This window comes from Poecilia reticulata, linkage group LG19, assembly GCF_000633615.1.
Source record: "Poecilia reticulata strain Guanapo linkage group LG19, Guppy_female_1.0+MT, whole genome shotgun sequence".
Lineage (NCBI taxonomy): Eukaryota > Metazoa > Chordata > Actinopteri > Cyprinodontiformes > Poeciliidae > Poecilia > Poecilia reticulata.
The window spans coordinates 17,301,849-17,318,762 of NC_024349.1; the positions used below are offsets into that span (position 1 = coordinate 17,301,849).

A 16,914-nucleotide genomic window follows, 5' to 3' on the forward strand; every position below is an offset into this window, starting at 1 on the left:
AAATAAATGTTGAAAAGAGAAAAGAACACTCATCTTTTAAGAATGTTTTGTGTTTTATGCTAGAAGGAAATTTAGCATCTACTAAATGAAAATATGAATAAAAGTGATGGTTGAATTATATAAACAAACTCAGTTCTTGCCGGTATGCCAAAGACCCCCCCTCCACCATCTCTGTTGCTCCTTATTAATATCTGGTTCATAAATCCCAGAATTCAACTCTGAGGAGAGTAGAGGATAGATAAATTGACAAAATATGCAAAATACTAGAAGGTGCTCCATATGCCATTATTAGATTCACTGCTCCTTACTCCCACAGGACATGTAATGAATAGGTGGGATCAGTGACATTTCTTATTTAAGCTGCTGTGAGTCTGGTGTTCCCAGTCGTTCCCCCATTAAACAAAAGAACACATCTCACCTCAACGTTTCAACTGTTTAAGAGATCAGCGGGGGATGAATTAGGAACGGAAACTCAAAAATCAAAGGCCTCCGGGTCCCCGGAGGACACTGTTGCCGCTCCACAGATGGTGGCGTCTAACACACTGCACAGTCATTATAGCCGCACAGCAGGTGGTTTAACCGGCTCATATTTCCAACCGGGTCAACACCGCTGGACCTTTTCTCCTCTTAAAACCTCAAAACCACCGAGCTAAATCATACTCGCCAATCAGCTGTGGAGTGTCCTTTTTCTAAAGGACACTCCACACTCTGAAGGGCCAAAGGAGTTAACTTAAAACACATTAGGTAAATCAATACTCTGGCTCACACTGAGTCAAAGCAGATAAAGGCGAGTCGTGTCCTTCGAGTCTTTTTCCTGAAGAGTGAGCACTCACTTCTCAAGTAGTTACGTATCCAATTTTGCTCATTACAGCCAGTCAATGCCTAATCAAAGTTTCATCTCTTAAAACAAACCATGTCAGGTCGTGATAAGTTTCCTTTCAAGAGCTGCAAGAGTTCAAAGGTGCTGAATGAATCATTGCAGGATATAGAGATAAAATATCAAATTCACAGATTTTTTTGTCATTTTATACAAGTGTCAGTCAAGATGATGAATATGGGAAAAAGAAAAAGGACAGTTTAGATTCAGATCATTTTTTATAAGGCAGTCAGAATCTTGCCAGCAGTGGGGAGCTCTCTGACTTACCCAGTCATCTTTCAGAAGATGAATAGATAGGGTCCCCGAGCATCAATTTTCAATTTTTGCCACATGTTCTCAGAAGAGAACATGGATCTACATATTGATATTAAGGCCATACAGTGCTTCAATCTAAACCTCTCCATTGTAGCTCTACCTGCATGTTTAGAGTAATTATTCTGTAAAAAGCATACATCAAGAAGATATACTGCTTCTTCAACTTCAAAACTTCAACTTTGCATGTCTATAAAAACAGAAACAGAAATTTGCTATGTGGAAGGTTACTYGTTTTAGGTTAATTCTTAACTGTGCCAGGTAAATGTTAATGTACATTTTTAAATTTAAATTTGCTAACCATTTTAAAAGTGTGCTTAAAATGCTGACGCAACACAACATTTGTTTGACACCAAGAGTGAAATCTAAACCCATTTCATTATCTTGAAGTTCAGATGAAGTGTCAGGTCACCAGGATAAAGTGTGTGATTTACTGAAAAGATGAAAACGGAAACTGGTGGAAAAGAGATTTTGTGGAAGTGGACTGATTCATTGAAAGACAATATCGATAAGACAAAAGGGGACAAGATAGGAGAACCATTGATCAGAGGTGAAAAATGGAAGAAGAAACAGTGAGTGATGGAAAAAGGAAGGAAGAAAAAAAAAAGAAATGGRGGGCAATGGGTCCATAATAACTGGTCTGACAGAGGAAGCTGGTGTGCTGACTGTTGCTGGGCAAAAAATTGTGTTTGGGGGTTGGGAGAGGATTGTAGAGGTCACAGGTACCTCTTAATGGTACAGCACTTAACTACTGCTTTTATACACTATGAATCAGGCGATCTAAAAGCAAGGCCGCCGATTTCATTCATTTACTGAGGCCAGAGCGCGGCTCCTACAGTACCGCAGAGAGTTCATGGAAGGAATTCCAGAGCATATCAACAAATGGACATCTGCGCACGAACACACACACGCACACACACGCTTCACACTGATGGGTTYTGATTCCAACAGCCATCAGCATCTAAAAATAAATGATATTTTCCCGTCTAAGTGCAACGAAACAAATACCAGATAATTTCCTTAATTGTCCATCGCAYACATACGTCTTTTTATGGTTATGTATGTAGGCTGAATAAAGGGGAAGCGAAGCAATTGCTGTGAAGACAATGCGTGCCAAATCTATGGCAGCTAATTTCCACTGAGCCTCTCATTTAATTTACGGTTGTGATCTGTTTGTAATTAGCGTCTGATTCACTGCAGAGGAAACTCATTATGCAATTAATGAATGAGACGTGCCAAGTCGTATTTAGCRTTTTAGTGGGAGCCTAAAAGGCAAAGTTCAGGGAGTCAATTTTTCTGATCAGAAATATTTAAACACATTGACATGCTGATAAATAAACAGACAAATCAAAAGTAGGTGGTTGAAAGAGGAAAGCATAATCTATTGAATTTTCCAGAAAAAATAAAAAGATTTTTAAACAGGTAAATCCAATTAGATGTTTATTATAGTCTTAAATAAGGTTTAATAATAAATACTTCCCAGAACATTGAATCCAAAAGCTAAAACATCTCTGAAACTTCAGAGAGTTTATCTTGACCAGAAATGTAACATATGATAACAGAACGATCTTCTAATGTCACACAGGACATCAAGCACATCAAGTAATTTTTAAATGTAAATATGTTCTGTGAAATAAAAGAAATGCGGTAAAGCCAGATAAGCGTCCGAGCAGTGGCTCACAATAAAAGTTAAGTGACCGTCTGACCTACACACCTGTTAAATGAGCCACATCTGAAAGTAAAATGTGTTACTATTATTAGGTCTGGTGGGTCTGCAGAACACTCTGCTAATTGTTCTTGTCCTTGTGGGTGAGACAAAATGAAGAGGTGCGGCGAGAAGGCGGCTGGCTGGATCTCTGTGGATCTGGTCCTCCGCAGTGGAAAAGTAGGTCAAACCGTCTCTCACACACCCTCTGTCTTTCATTCATACRCTGCCTCTGCGACAAACCGCTCATTTCTAACCCTGTAAGCATTATCTCTGATGTGTACTTACGAGGTCTGCAGAGATAAACACAGTCGCAAAAAAAAAAAAAAAGCAGACACACAAACACTCCGGCCTGGCCACCTGCCATTCAACATGCCACCTAGCCAGGGTACAGCATGTTGCCAATGTGATGAGCCACGGAGATAAGAGTCCCAGTCTCGATGTGTAAAAATCACTTGTAAGTTGTGAAATATAACAACAAAAATCATAAGTTCTATCAATATGCTGGACGTCAAAATAGAAATGGCCATAAAAGATTTTGTTCTGTTAAAAATCTAAGGTTTCAATAGGAAAACCCGCCAAACAACAAATCAAGAGCATTCAAAACATTTCTGTTTGAAATGCTAAGAGGACACAAGATAAAAAGGGATGCACTTGGAGTCAACGTGCAGCTTTAACTGTCTGGGGAGTGAGGCTAAATTTAGGTTTAGACAAGCTCCATCTTTCCCTACGTTCTCGCACAGATTCTCTTTTGAATGTTTTGGTTTTGATATCGCGCGTCTCCGTCTATTTTTCCTCCAACTGTGGTCCAAACGCAAGATGCGCCGGTGTTATCCGCAGCCAGCGGGGCTATTAATGGATCACATCCAGACAAGCATGGATCCAATGGTTGCCATGGGAACTGCATCCGCAGCGCCCCAGAAAGGAGGGAGGCGGCGAGTGGGAGGACGGTGGTGGTGGCGAGGAGGAGAAGTGGAATGTGAAGTGAAAAACAAGGAGGGGGGAGGGGGAGCGGCGGCAGTGAAACAAGTGATGGATGGAGGAGGAGGAAAGTGAGAAGGAGGGATGGAGGAAAAGGGGGAGGAGGAGAGAGATGCCCATTTCTTCCAGAGTGAAATATTTGATTCAGCAGAAAGGGTGACCTTGGAAGAGGACGACAAAGGCAGATTGTCTCCTCCTCTCTGTCTGCCTTCCTCATCAGTTCTCTCTGCCGCCTCCCTCTCATTATGCTTTTATCAAGCAGTTCTAAACAATGGCCACGTCGCCTGTAGTTAGATCTAAATTGCTCGGCTAACACATTTCGCACAGCATCAGATATTTGCTTCCAAATGAATCATTTTCCTGCTGCAAACACTCATACMGATTTAGTCTAGTATATCTGCTATCAACAGATTTGTTTTTAAATAAATATTTTTAGCTTTCACCCCTTCAACATGGTGAGTTGTTTGTTTAGTCAGTAATGCAACATTGCATTGATAATTACAACAAATTATCAATGCAATGAAAATGAAATTACATGCTATATTGTGCTTGTTAGTATAACACAGGATCTCAACAGCTGAGTGAGAAAACATTAAGCCATTACACCAAATGATGGAATAAAAAAAAAATCATTTGGATTCAGTTCAGTGAAACYGCAAACAGATTGCCAAATCATAATCATAACATCAACAAAAAAATAATCAGATCAGAGGACTGAAGTGGGAGATGTAAGACTGTGAAAGACTCGAGCTTGGTGACAATCTGCCAGAGCAAACAGATTATGAGATCATCTTTAGGGACCATTTTTTCCCCAATCCTGTTCTATGGTCTTACTCAAACTGATCAACTTTCTTCTCCTCCTTTTCTTTCAAGCCCTCTGACAAAAAAACCAACACAAGTTAGTACTTGCATAGTGAGAATAAAGCATTTACTGGTTTTAATGATATCAAGCAATAATTTTAGCTTGAAAATAGTTTTCAAAAGGAACTAACATCTCAGTCAGTGACTACATTATTTWAAAACATCAAACTCATCATCGCCGATGGATTGGTATTAGAGCGACGGGTGTGAAAAGCAGCTGCCTTTTTATATATTAGAACTCCAAACAGAATACCTTTTACAATACTTTTGTCATCTCTACATGCCAAAAGAAAGCAACATAAGACTCCTTTGTGTTCAGTACCTTGACAGCTAATGCCTTTAAGTTATTACCCAGACATTTGCRGTCTTCATTAGACTCTACTTAGTCGGGTTAATTTGTTACCATTTTGTCACATTTCTTGGACTATTCTCACTGTGCTTGATTATATTGGAAAGACAGCCAGAACAATAATACAAGGCTTTGTTGAAGCCTTCAAGAGTCTTAAACAACTCAGTGGTACTAAAGGGTCCATTTATGCCCCCTTTATGACCATAAACAAGTCCAACCGCTTCAATTCTGTTAAGAGTCAATGCTCTCCTGCTTTCAATGAGTTTAAGTTAGAATGGTTGTAAATCAACGTAGCCACTAGAGGACAGTTCTCAGTTAGTTTCTAAACTTTTGGTAAAGTTTCAAAAATGAGCAAACATTACATAAATGGACAAAGTCTTTATAAGATACATCCTCAGAAAGAGGCACAGCGGTAGACAGAAGCGATCCRTAAGGATGTGGAGGAAGAAGATCCCCCATGTCTGTCTTTATCTTCCGTTTTATTATTTTTGCTCATTTCACAAGAGCTACAGTGCACCACAGTGCCCCCACCATTACTGGAGGTAGTGTTGCATTTGCAGAGCTTGGCTGTGCATCCTTAATGACGGACTGAAAAGAGCACAAAATGAATGCAGAGGAGAAGTCCATGTATTGAGCTTGAATGAGGCTTAGTTTTGTTAGGCCAGTCGACTGTAACTTGAGGGAGTGATGAAATTCTAAAACAAATAGCWCTGGTAATAATAATAACRGCAATCCAAACACTGTTGACATCAACATTCATGGAGACAAACTGATCACTGCTTAGTTTGTGCAAAATAAATACTGGTAAGATTTGATAATGTTATATCTTTACAAAGTTGCGCAAGTAAGCATCAACACTGTTACCTTTAAATTGAAATAATGTTTTTGAAAGTAGGCAATAAAGTTAGGGGTTCAAGTTCGTTAGCCTAAATGATCAGTGAGATGTTTTTCTATAAGAAATAAGCAAAGTTACATAAAACTGTCACTTTAAAGTAAAAAAGAAAAGTATGTGGATTGTATTCTAAATTGTGAATCCCGAGAACTCTGGAGAAGATGAAGTTATACATCAATGACAGAAAATTGCGAAAGTTGGACACAACATATTAATGTTTAAAAAGAAAACTCAACAGGCATTACGCAAATGATAAGAGTGACATCCACCACGGACTGAAAAGAAAACTTTTAGTCAAATGCCATAAGAGCTTATCTACAGACAATATAATGATGACATCCTTCAATGTCAGACTAAGGTGATTATAGAACCGAGAACCCAAATGGATTTTAAACTACGGGTTGAAATTACAGACGCCATCCTCGTCTGTTTTGGGGKTTTTTTTGTGTGCTAATTTTCTGAGATCATTTAACTCGTTTCTTCACCTCCTCCCTCCCTCTTCGCTCACTCTAACACTCTCAGTCTTTCCCCCTCACTTCTCCACACTTCTTCCCACTGACACGTCCCAAATCCCTCCTGCAGTGTCGAAAGCTGACAGTTGGGGTAGTTAAATGTTGATGTCTTCGGGGAGAGGTGTTAGAGCACAATATGACCACATGACTCTGACAGATCAATGAAGGTTTGCGCACAGGTCTGCACATTGGCGCTGAGTCATAATATCAGGTGGGAGGAGGGTTAAGAAGAGGAAGAACATAACTAAAGTGGAGGAGGTTAGATGTGAGTGAAAGAAAGAATGAATGGATGCAATAAATCTGTTATGCTGACAAACTTGTACTGCTTAAGGCAGTAGATATAAAACAGAAATAAAGAAAATGTAATTTACCTGTTTCCTTTTTTGAATCTTAATATTTTTCATTCAAAAATAATAATAATAATAATWAAAAAAAAGCAACTACAAATTTGTTGCCAACTAAAGTCAGATTTTCATCTTGATCAACGCTGATTGACAACCTGGCAATAAGAAACTCAAAAATCTAATTTTTTCAGGCGCTGAGTGGCTCCGCTGGTTGAGCAGGCGTAACCTAACCACGAGCAGAGGCTTTAGTCGTCAAAGTGGTTGTCCCGGGTCTGATTCAGGGTCTCGGGCCATTTGCTGCATGTCTTCCAAATCTCTCTTCACCCTCTTTCCTGTCAAATTACTGTTCTAGAAGCGTCTGGTAACACCCCTTTTGCCCCTTATCTTCTTCCAATCAATGAATGTATTATATGCAAGTGAGACCAGGTTTGAAAGCTGTTAAAATGTAAGTCTCCAAATTAGTAATTTTCAGAATCAGTGAGGGGTTTAAAATGAAGTCTGAGAGATGTAAGATGCAATTTAATTTTTTTTTTCTAAAACATGCATGTCTGTGGTACATTCATGTTGTAAGACTTCTGTTTGATACAGAACATGCTGCATTTAGAAATACTGTCACCCTTTTTGGAAACTTCATAGTTAAGGTAAGGTACTGCAAACTGCCATCATAAGATATTTTAAAAGGTCATTTCTGTAATCCTGTGGTGTTACTTTAAGCTTATAAGAAGAAACCCTGTTTCTCGTGTTAATAATAAACGGGAACTCACTGCAGGAATCCTAAAAATAGGCTGCTAGCGTCCCATATTATAAGCTTAATTGAGAAACTGGAATCAGTCAAAATCATATGACAGTCTGGAACGGATCTGACAAACTGCAGTATTCAGCAGCTCCCTTTTGAAGGTTTCTTTTTGGGATTCTCCAGCAGAGAAGGTGCTGGAGGGACTACATGTACATTCTGACAGAACACTGRGATCTGCATTAAAGAGACTGAGAGAGTTGCTCAGCAGAGGAATGTCAGAGTTCCCATTTTTATAAATGGACCGAAGGAATGATGTCCAGACTGCTTAGCAGATGAAACAAGTTCTCACAATGGAGGAAAAAAAAAAAAAAAGGTATTGAAATATAAACAGTTTTCCATAGGCTTATGTCCATTTTTCAACACTTACCCTGACCTGTAAAGTTTTTCAGTCAAATTTTTACACTTTTCCAGAGATAAATCAGATGTTGATGGCAAATTTCTGCTCTAAGTCATTATCAGACTTATAGAGTCAAATTCAAAGATGGCCTCAGAACAACAGGTACGTGGTAAAAAACATAATGCACATGTGCAGATGTRGGGCCAARTGATCCTCTGCTTTCCTTAGAAACCCTTTGGTTTCTGGAACAGGAAAACTGCAGAAATCCTGACAATTAAGAAATATAGAACCTAGGTCTGCAAACAACTTAGTCTTTAGGTGTTGATTGACACGCAGGGACAATGGAGAAGTGCGAGACTGTGACGATTAACTGCGATCGACACAGCTGGAACAACGTGATACATACACGTTCAATGTCACCTTTCAACATGGTTGATTTCTCCTGATTTTGGATGAAAAGAATATTTTTGCATAAATAGGTTGACTCCAGTGGGTAGAAAACTTGCAGCTTTCCACCTGTGAGAATTGGGGTTGAGGATGAATAATTCAATAACAAGCTATTTTTACATGTTGGCTCAGCGGAGGGGCGAGTGGGGTGAACACGAGCAGAAGAGCATGATGCAGAAGTGACTCAGAAGTAAAACTAAAGAGCTGATGGAAAAACTGAATGAGATAAAACTTATCAGTCATTCACAAAACTGTGGCATTTATGGATATTGTCTATTGCACATTTATGAGACATTTCTGACTTTTTGTCTGTGGGTCACTTGTTCGCAACATAAGTAAATGGGAAAACCATCCGAAGCACAGTTGTGGGTTTCACCGAGTCAAACCAGCGATTGATTTAAATGTCCAGAAAATAAACTCTACCCTTAATGAAAATGTGACAGGTTTGTTCTCTCGGTCATTATGTTCTCAAGAAATACTTAAATGTAATTATGTGTGTATTATATAAAGACATGCATTATCCTCACTACTTGGAATAGATATTGTGAATTAGAAGGACAGTGATGCATGGTATGGTATACCTTTTACTGTCACTACAGGCAAAAGTCTTTGGGGTCGTGTCCTTGTCAGCTCTTTGTAAACCATCTGTAAGATTGGGCAAGGTGCATCTCTACGCAAATAGGTGGGGGTCCACTGTATTGCAAACCACATCTTATTTTAATTCCACTTCACATTTATGTCCTACTTTGTGCAACATGACAAAACTACTTTCAATTGTCTTTGTTCTTTCAGCATRTAATCACAGAATTTAAAACGTTGGGTTTATTCATCTGTTTACTGGAAACTGACTGAGATAAATGAAAATTTTTTAGAAAATGAACCGAGGAAAAGATGTGCATCTGTCTTGTATAAATATAGAGTTCAGCAGCAGCAGCTTTAAATATTTCATTGCTTCCTTGCCAGAAATGAAGAAAGTGGGAGTTGGGAGGAAACGAGACAACGTGAACAAGGGGTGGAGAATGATGGGGCTGAAGGGGCTCCGTTAGAAGCCCAAGTGATAACAATGGGGGGATGTAGTTAAAAATAGAATTGCGGAATGAAAGCATGAAATGGGGATGAAGAGAGGAGGAGGGAAGCTAAAGGAATGGGAATCTTATTCCAATCCTTTTTTATGCAAAATAAGAATGAACTATTTCTGAATTTCTGCAGACAGCATCGAAGCTGATAAGAGGGTTATCCTCTTACAAAATGCTGCAGAAATCTCTGCGTCACTTCAGTTGGAGGCAACCAGCYGGATGTGGAGATAACTTCATATTTGATGCCATTGCTAAATCAAAACCACACGTAAAGATCAAATTTATGACGAAACGCAAAATACATATCAAATTCATTTGGAAACTGCAGAAAAATAAATAAATAAATAAATAAATAAATAAATAAAATAAAACCGGAACCACAGTAGAAATCAAGTATCTAGAGGACAGTCTACATCCAGTGGCAGTGTTGGCCTTGCTGTCACTATCAGCTGAATAAAGCTCTGCTTTGTTGCTGCGGTAAGCTGCCCTTCCATCTGCCTGCTCGCTGTTGTGCATCTTGCTTTCTGTGAAGCGTGTTGCAAGAGAGACAAAGGTTAACGCTACATATATGAGGAGCTGCAGAGGCAGAACAACACACACACAGAAAAAAAAAAAAAAACAACCTCCGGCATCAGATATACAAGTAATCATATGCAGACTGACCTACAGGAATCCCTCCACAGGCAGAAAAACACAGATAAACAAGACACATATATATCCACACCACTTTCCACATGCTGGTGTTGCCTTTGTTCTGCCAGAGCTTCACAGTGATGGATGAGTCTGAATGTGAAACACATGGCGGGTCATTACAAGAGGCTCGTTGGAGGCCTCCCTCATTCCTRGCGCCGACAGAGATATGAGCTCCATAATAGCATGAGATACCATCACAGAACGGCAGTGACAGAGCATAATAACGCCTTCCTCACACACAGCTACAGGGAACAAACGGATGTGGCAACATCCTGCAACACACGATCATGTTTCAGACAAACTGCTGTGAAAACAGATCACAATGAGGCATGTAAATGAAAGTGGGCACTTGTCAGTTACACGTATCCCGATTCAGTCAACTGGAGCATCCAGGAACGATCAGAGAGAGATTTCACAATGAAACACTTGCACACACACGTTTGAGAATTTGGGGATTGTAGGTAACTTACCCCTAATCCAATTAAGCATACTTTCTATTAGTGCTAATGTCGAAATAAAATCATGCTAGGACAACAGGACAATACACAAAACGAAGCAGACGAGGAATGCCAGCTATGGGTACTTCAAATTACTTTAAATCTGATTAATCAAATAAAGCTCCGGGTTTAAGTAGGGATAAAGGTCCAAAAGCACCAGAGAACCTCTGTTCAGTAAATAAATGACCGATTACCTAATAATTTCTGACTTCAAAAAAGCTTTTCTTGTCGTAAACTAGACAGACATGGCCTTAAGCACAAACACATGGGGGTATGGTTAAACTGTAGCACCAAATGAGATCAAATCAGCCACTGGCTGCGACACGAGACAAAACTTAAACACTAAGAATCATGCCTTCACAAAAGAGGCACGATTGTTAAATTGCTGAAAGGAAACTTTAAGAAGTATTGTTTGCATTGTGCCACGCCGCACATCATGCTGATCGCATCACCTCCACAATGGTAGTGACAACATCCTGTCACGGGGATGGTTTAAATCAAAGCCCGTTTACTGTATCTGGCCCCTCTCTCACTGACAGAGTCATTACTATGACATGTCAATTAAAACGCTCTCATTTACTGACAAAGTATGACTGTTTAACAAGCTGGACAGACACTTTTTCCCCCTTCAGCAACAGACAAAATCCATCTTGTGCTGTTGGTGTCCTGAATACAACAGAGCTCACATTAAGTGAACACTACAGTCTAACTGAGGACAGCCGTGACTGTGTCCTCTTCCTGCCCCGTAWTCCTGCCGCCTGAGGTCACCTCAGTCAACATCACACACGAGCTCCTCGCTTTCATTTAGGGAACAAACAGAGGATGTTTTCAGCTTGTGTGCCAAGACTTCTGCTACAGCGATGCTGCAAATAAAGTTAAATGGTAAACGTTTAAGTGGGGACAATGAGCTAAATGTTGTGGAGTGTTTTTTTTTTYTTTTTTAAGTTTTATATTTTTAGACAGCAAATACAATATAAATCCTGCTTCTTGACAGAACGTGTTGTCCACTACTTGTTATCACCCCCCACCCCAATTGCTAACCTCTTGAAATGACTGAGCAGGGTGCCGACCAGCTCCCCGATGCGGCTCTCAKTGGCAGGCACCATGCGCTGCAGGCACACCACGAGATCCCGGCTGTCCTTGGTGTGAAACACAACCAGCTGATCCTTCCCAGGGGACACGCTCAGTCCTGTCACCTGCAAAATGTAAACACAGAARATAAACCAGAGTGAACAGAGGGAAAATCATATACAGTCATAAAACACAAAAATCTAGACYGCAGTCGTATYGACGAGAGGCACACAAGCAACAGGAAATAAATTATGTGATACAAACAGGTTAAAAGGGTTGCACAACAGATGCTACATCTGTGCGCACATGACTAGATTCAGTAAAAAAAAAAAAAAGCAAAAACTGCTGAAGTGAAAAACTGCTTTTCCCCACGTAAAATCAAACGACTATTGAGTCAGTGAGGTTGGAACAAACTAAAGGACYGCACGACTGAGCAGGTGTTGAATCTGYCGTCTTGCAGGCATTTGGTGGGAAGTAAAAATYCTGGCTGGATTTTGTCTGTACGGAGTAAGTYCCTGTGAACTTCAGCTTCCTTCAATCAGCAAAAAAAATCATCCATCTTAGCCTAACTGGTTGTCCTAAAATGCTCTTGGGTGTTAGTATTTGCATTATTGGTCGTCTGTCCTGTTCATCTCCATGTAACTCTGTTATTGACATAAAATACCAAATAATTGTAAAGTGGAATGAAAGTCATCATTTGTTTTCATTTTATACCAATGTGTGCTGTATATTTTTATTTACCTCCTTCACTCMAGCACTTCTAAATACAATCCAGTGCAACCAACTGAGCTCAGACAAAATCCGATCAAACACAGCAGGCAGGTCARGGGAAAAATTGGAGAAGTTTGCTTAAGTTTGATTACTTTGGAGGAGTTGCGGAGATCTAAAGCTCAGGAAGAGGATCTAAAATATATTGCGCCAAAATTAAAATATATTTACAGGATTTTCAATAACTAAAGCCACTGAAACATGAGCACACTTAGCAGGCCRAACATACTTTTTCTTCTTTTTTCCCCAAAAAGKGCTTTGTTTTTCCAAACAAGAAACCATTTTATGAATTATACATTGACTAATATAATAAAACATCTTGTCCATTTGAGAAGCTACACACTGTATGTTTTATTCATCATATTTAAATTGYTCAAGAGAAACCTGACCAAGACGGTGACAAATATAATTTATAAAAACATACTAGCATGAAACAAATATGCATAGAACACAAACAGTAAGTTRTGATACACTAATCAATCTGCCCTTCCCTTGATCAGTCCCGACTGATGATCTATACATCAAATAGTGGGGGGGGGAACAAAACAAAAATTTAAATGTCTCACTTTTCTTKGCCTGTGACACAAGCAAGCATAATATAGATATATAAAAGAAAAACTCCCATCACATTTTCTTTCACTGTCACCGTTTTTACATTTAATCAGTGAATTAAAACAAATAAGGAATTGTTAGATATCATCTCTCTCTCTCAGATAGTGCAGCTAAATACCATGTATTGTTCTTCTGTTGGTACTACCAGACTACCTTATCAACGAATTACTCGTACTGAACGTTAAACAATTTACATTATATCCTATTTCTGCACCACCATGAGTCTGAAATAATGCCAGGAATGCATTATTGTATTATTATCACTTAAAAAAAAAAGAGGCACTCTGTGGTGCCTGATAATGAATGGGAAAGCTTTCCCTCAAAAACAGAGTCAGCATGAGGAGTTATAGAATTATTGATCAGAATCCCAGGGGACCCATCTTATTTCACTAATTAGAAACCTCAAACCACATGCCAGTGGAGAGAAGCCAAGTTAAAGGAGGAATCCCTGCTTTGTTGTACAAACTACAGGAAGAAGCCAATATCTTCACAGGAAAACACTTCTCAGAGGAAAAAGGAGCTCAACTTACGTCTCATTAACTTTCTTTCCTCTGCTCTGGGTGCTTTTATCTCTCTGTTTTGTTGTTCAGCCCATGTCTTCTCTACCTGCTCTGTCTTTTTTTCTCACTTCATCTGTCTTTGTAAGATGATTTACAGGTGATGAGTGTTGAGGAAATAAGCCACAGGGTATCAAGTAAGGTACATTACCACCCATCAACAGAGTTTGGTCCTGCAGGAAACGTTCTCCATCAGAGGAAGGAAGACGGCCAGAGGCAGGTTCATCCCACCAGCATCGCAAGAATCAAAATGATGCATGTGGCTTCAAGAAACAGGGCTCTCTGTCTAACAGCCAGCAATCAGGTAGGTACAAAAAGGTCGTCACATCTACATTTATAGTAAAAGTCTAATTGCAAGGAACAACAATTTATGCTCCAAGGAGTTGAATGATGAACTTTCAGTATTCATTTCCTTCTCATATTTTATATAAATTCACAGAAGCCCAATTGTTTAATCTATAGGAGATTTTCCTCTGCACAGCTGTTGGTCATAAATCTTACCTAGCAGTGTTTCAAACTGCTGTCAGACTCAATCAAGAGAATGAAGAATCTTCTCTGCGCTGGACATTTGTTCTGCTTCGTTTTTCCCCGATGACTGTAAACCCTTGACACACTGATAAAAGTCTTGCATATATCAGACTTATCAATATGTCTGCAACAAATCTGCTGGACTCTGATGCTTCCGTCACACACCACCAATAAATTTTTTTTGTTTTTTTATTCTCCCAAAGAGCTGAAGGAATTTTTCTGCTCATTTTTACAAAATAGAAACAAGAATGCATCCAGCTGATCAGGGGGTTACACTTGATCTGTCAAAGCTGTTATCTGTTTACGCAGATTTTGTTTGATTCTTGATATTTCTCGTACATCTATTGTTATTGGTGCTTTAAAAGAGGCTTTCAGGGAAACTAGGAGAGAAAAGAGCCCACAGCATGACAGATATTCCACACTACTCAGTCCGGATGAGGTGCTTTATCCTTTGTTTAGAAAGAAACCCATCCAGAGTGTTTGAGGAAAGCTCAAACACTCTTAGTTTCATCTGAGTTTCATCTGATTAAAACTGAGTGAAAAACACCGAAGGGTTTCTTGCAAACTCCACGTTTTCGTTTGTGATGGTGGGACAGAAAAACTACCACACAACCAGTTGGCACATAGATGATGTCCAATATTCATGGAGACTTAGGGACCCTAATCAGAAACTGCTGCTGTTCTCCAAAATTAAGCTTTAATAATTTGATTTGACCTCTGAATCTGAACATGAACATGACTTCTTTTTTTCTACCTACCCACAAAATAGACCAAAAGTAAAGTTTGGATTTTCTTTCTCAGCTTGATATGCATTACGGCAAGAATGTATGAATTTATTTTACTGTTTTTACAGATTTTTACAACAAATGCCTGTATGAATCTGGGGGGAAAAAAGCTATTTAATGTAATTGTATTTAAGAACACCCACTGATTTTCAAGCAAAAATAAATAAATAAAAAATCCACCACCAGGTAGAACCTCTCCTTCATTTAAAAAGTGGTCTCTGGTCTTAAGTGCTCTGCTTCATGGATGTCACAAGGACATAATTTGAATAGCAAGTTCTCCCAGATTAACCTTTTTGGTTATGCAACCAAAACAGAAGCCAGCAGCCCAGAACAGAAAGATCAGTGATTCAATTATTTTAATATAATGAGGGAGGCTTAGTAGCCATTCTTGCTGCAAAACTGACAGCACCAGAGAGACCAGCATGGTTGTGGAGAACATAAAGTTCTGCAAACRACCTCTGCAGTGGATGGATTATAATGTAAGCCCTGCTGCATCCAGCAACATCTTTTAGTAACTTATTTTTAAAACACCAGATTTTCTTAAGTGTATAAAAATAGATTTCAACATGATTATGTTGCATATTTGTCCTTTTTGGAGCTAAATAAATAAAAATAATAATAAAAAAAAAACAGAAAATGAAAACAAGGGCAAACATTGGCATACGGGAGTCCGATTAGTACACATACATGAGCAACATCAGCTGATCCTTTCTGTGCTCGGTAACCATGACAACACTGTCTCCCGGGAAGTTGGCATGACAACAACGGGAGGACAGCAGGGAGATGGGGGAGCGGGGGGGAATAGCTGGGATTAGATGGGGAGCTGGGAGGGGAAAAGGGGAGATGGGAAACAGAAAAAAAACAAAAAAACAAGGAAACCAATAAGATGTCAAAAAGCAGCAACAAAAACTGCTGATTAAAAGGGGATATTTCTCTCAACTAATAGTTTAATCTCAGCCCACAGGTATTTACTGCTGCATAAATCATTAGCTGGACAGTTGTCGGTTCCTCACAAGCTTATTAACCATCTATTAGACCAGCCGGTGTCTTTACTTTGCCCCTCAGGAGCAGCGGTAAATAGTCGCTGTAGGGCAGCCAAGGGGATGCTGTGCTGTTGGCCTATCAGTGCTAATCAACAACCAGCTAACTGCTTTCCCCTTTATTTGACCTTTTCTGATCAATAGCTCCATGTCACGCTGCGCCGGCTCCCGGTTTACATCTCTATATATTCTGACTCGCACACATACGCACCTTTCCACTCACTCCTACATCAGCACTTTTTCACCTTGACCAATTCCCTTCCCCTTGCAGCTCGACTTTTATTGTGTGGAAAGGTTTGTTTACACAAAGGCAGTGATGTCACAATGCAATTCAGTTAAATTCAAGAGGCTTTTTATATCGTTACTTTACAACAAATGGCATCCCAAGGCAATTTAGACGAACTGGTTCATAATCAGGAACATAGAAATAAATAATAAATCAAATACAATGCAATAAAACATTCTTCTAATTCAATTACTGTTGTAATAAGCAGCAGGTCTATCATGTCATGTGGCAAAAAGTTATCTATATGTTATCAATTTCTTAGACTGCTGAGAAAGACTTTTCAAAAAGTATTTAAAATGTGAGTTTTATATTCCTCTGCCTCATAACTTGGAGTATTTTTGGTTTATTTTCAGATTTTCAGTGATACAACTTAATCCACTCAAAGTGTCTCATTTTGTTTCTAATGAATTTGACTGATGAAGCACCATGACACAAAAAAGTATATTTTAGTCGAATTGTTTGTTAATTTGATCTGTCGGTTCAAAGTGGTTTGGGTTTTTGTACAGACTTCGCAAACAAAACTACAGACGATTGTGAAAAACAATATTTAAATGTTTTGAGCTTTGTGCATATTGTCATTCTCTTGTC

General features: G+C 39.2%; 1 protein-coding gene across 3 annotated transcripts in view; it reads right to left on the reverse strand.

The window, feature by feature from the left end:
- The window catches only part of myo1d (myosin 1D), a 93,136-nt gene that overhangs the window by 12,013 nt on the left and 64,209 nt on the right, over positions 1-16,914 (reverse strand). For all 3 annotated transcript variants that reach the window (XM_008437408.2, XM_008437410.2, XM_008437407.2), the window contains one exon: positions 11,721-11,875. In XM_008437408.2, coding sequence (XP_008435630.1) covers positions 11,721-11,875 — 155 coding nt within the window. The remainder of the gene's footprint in view (positions 1-11,720; positions 11,876-16,914) is intronic.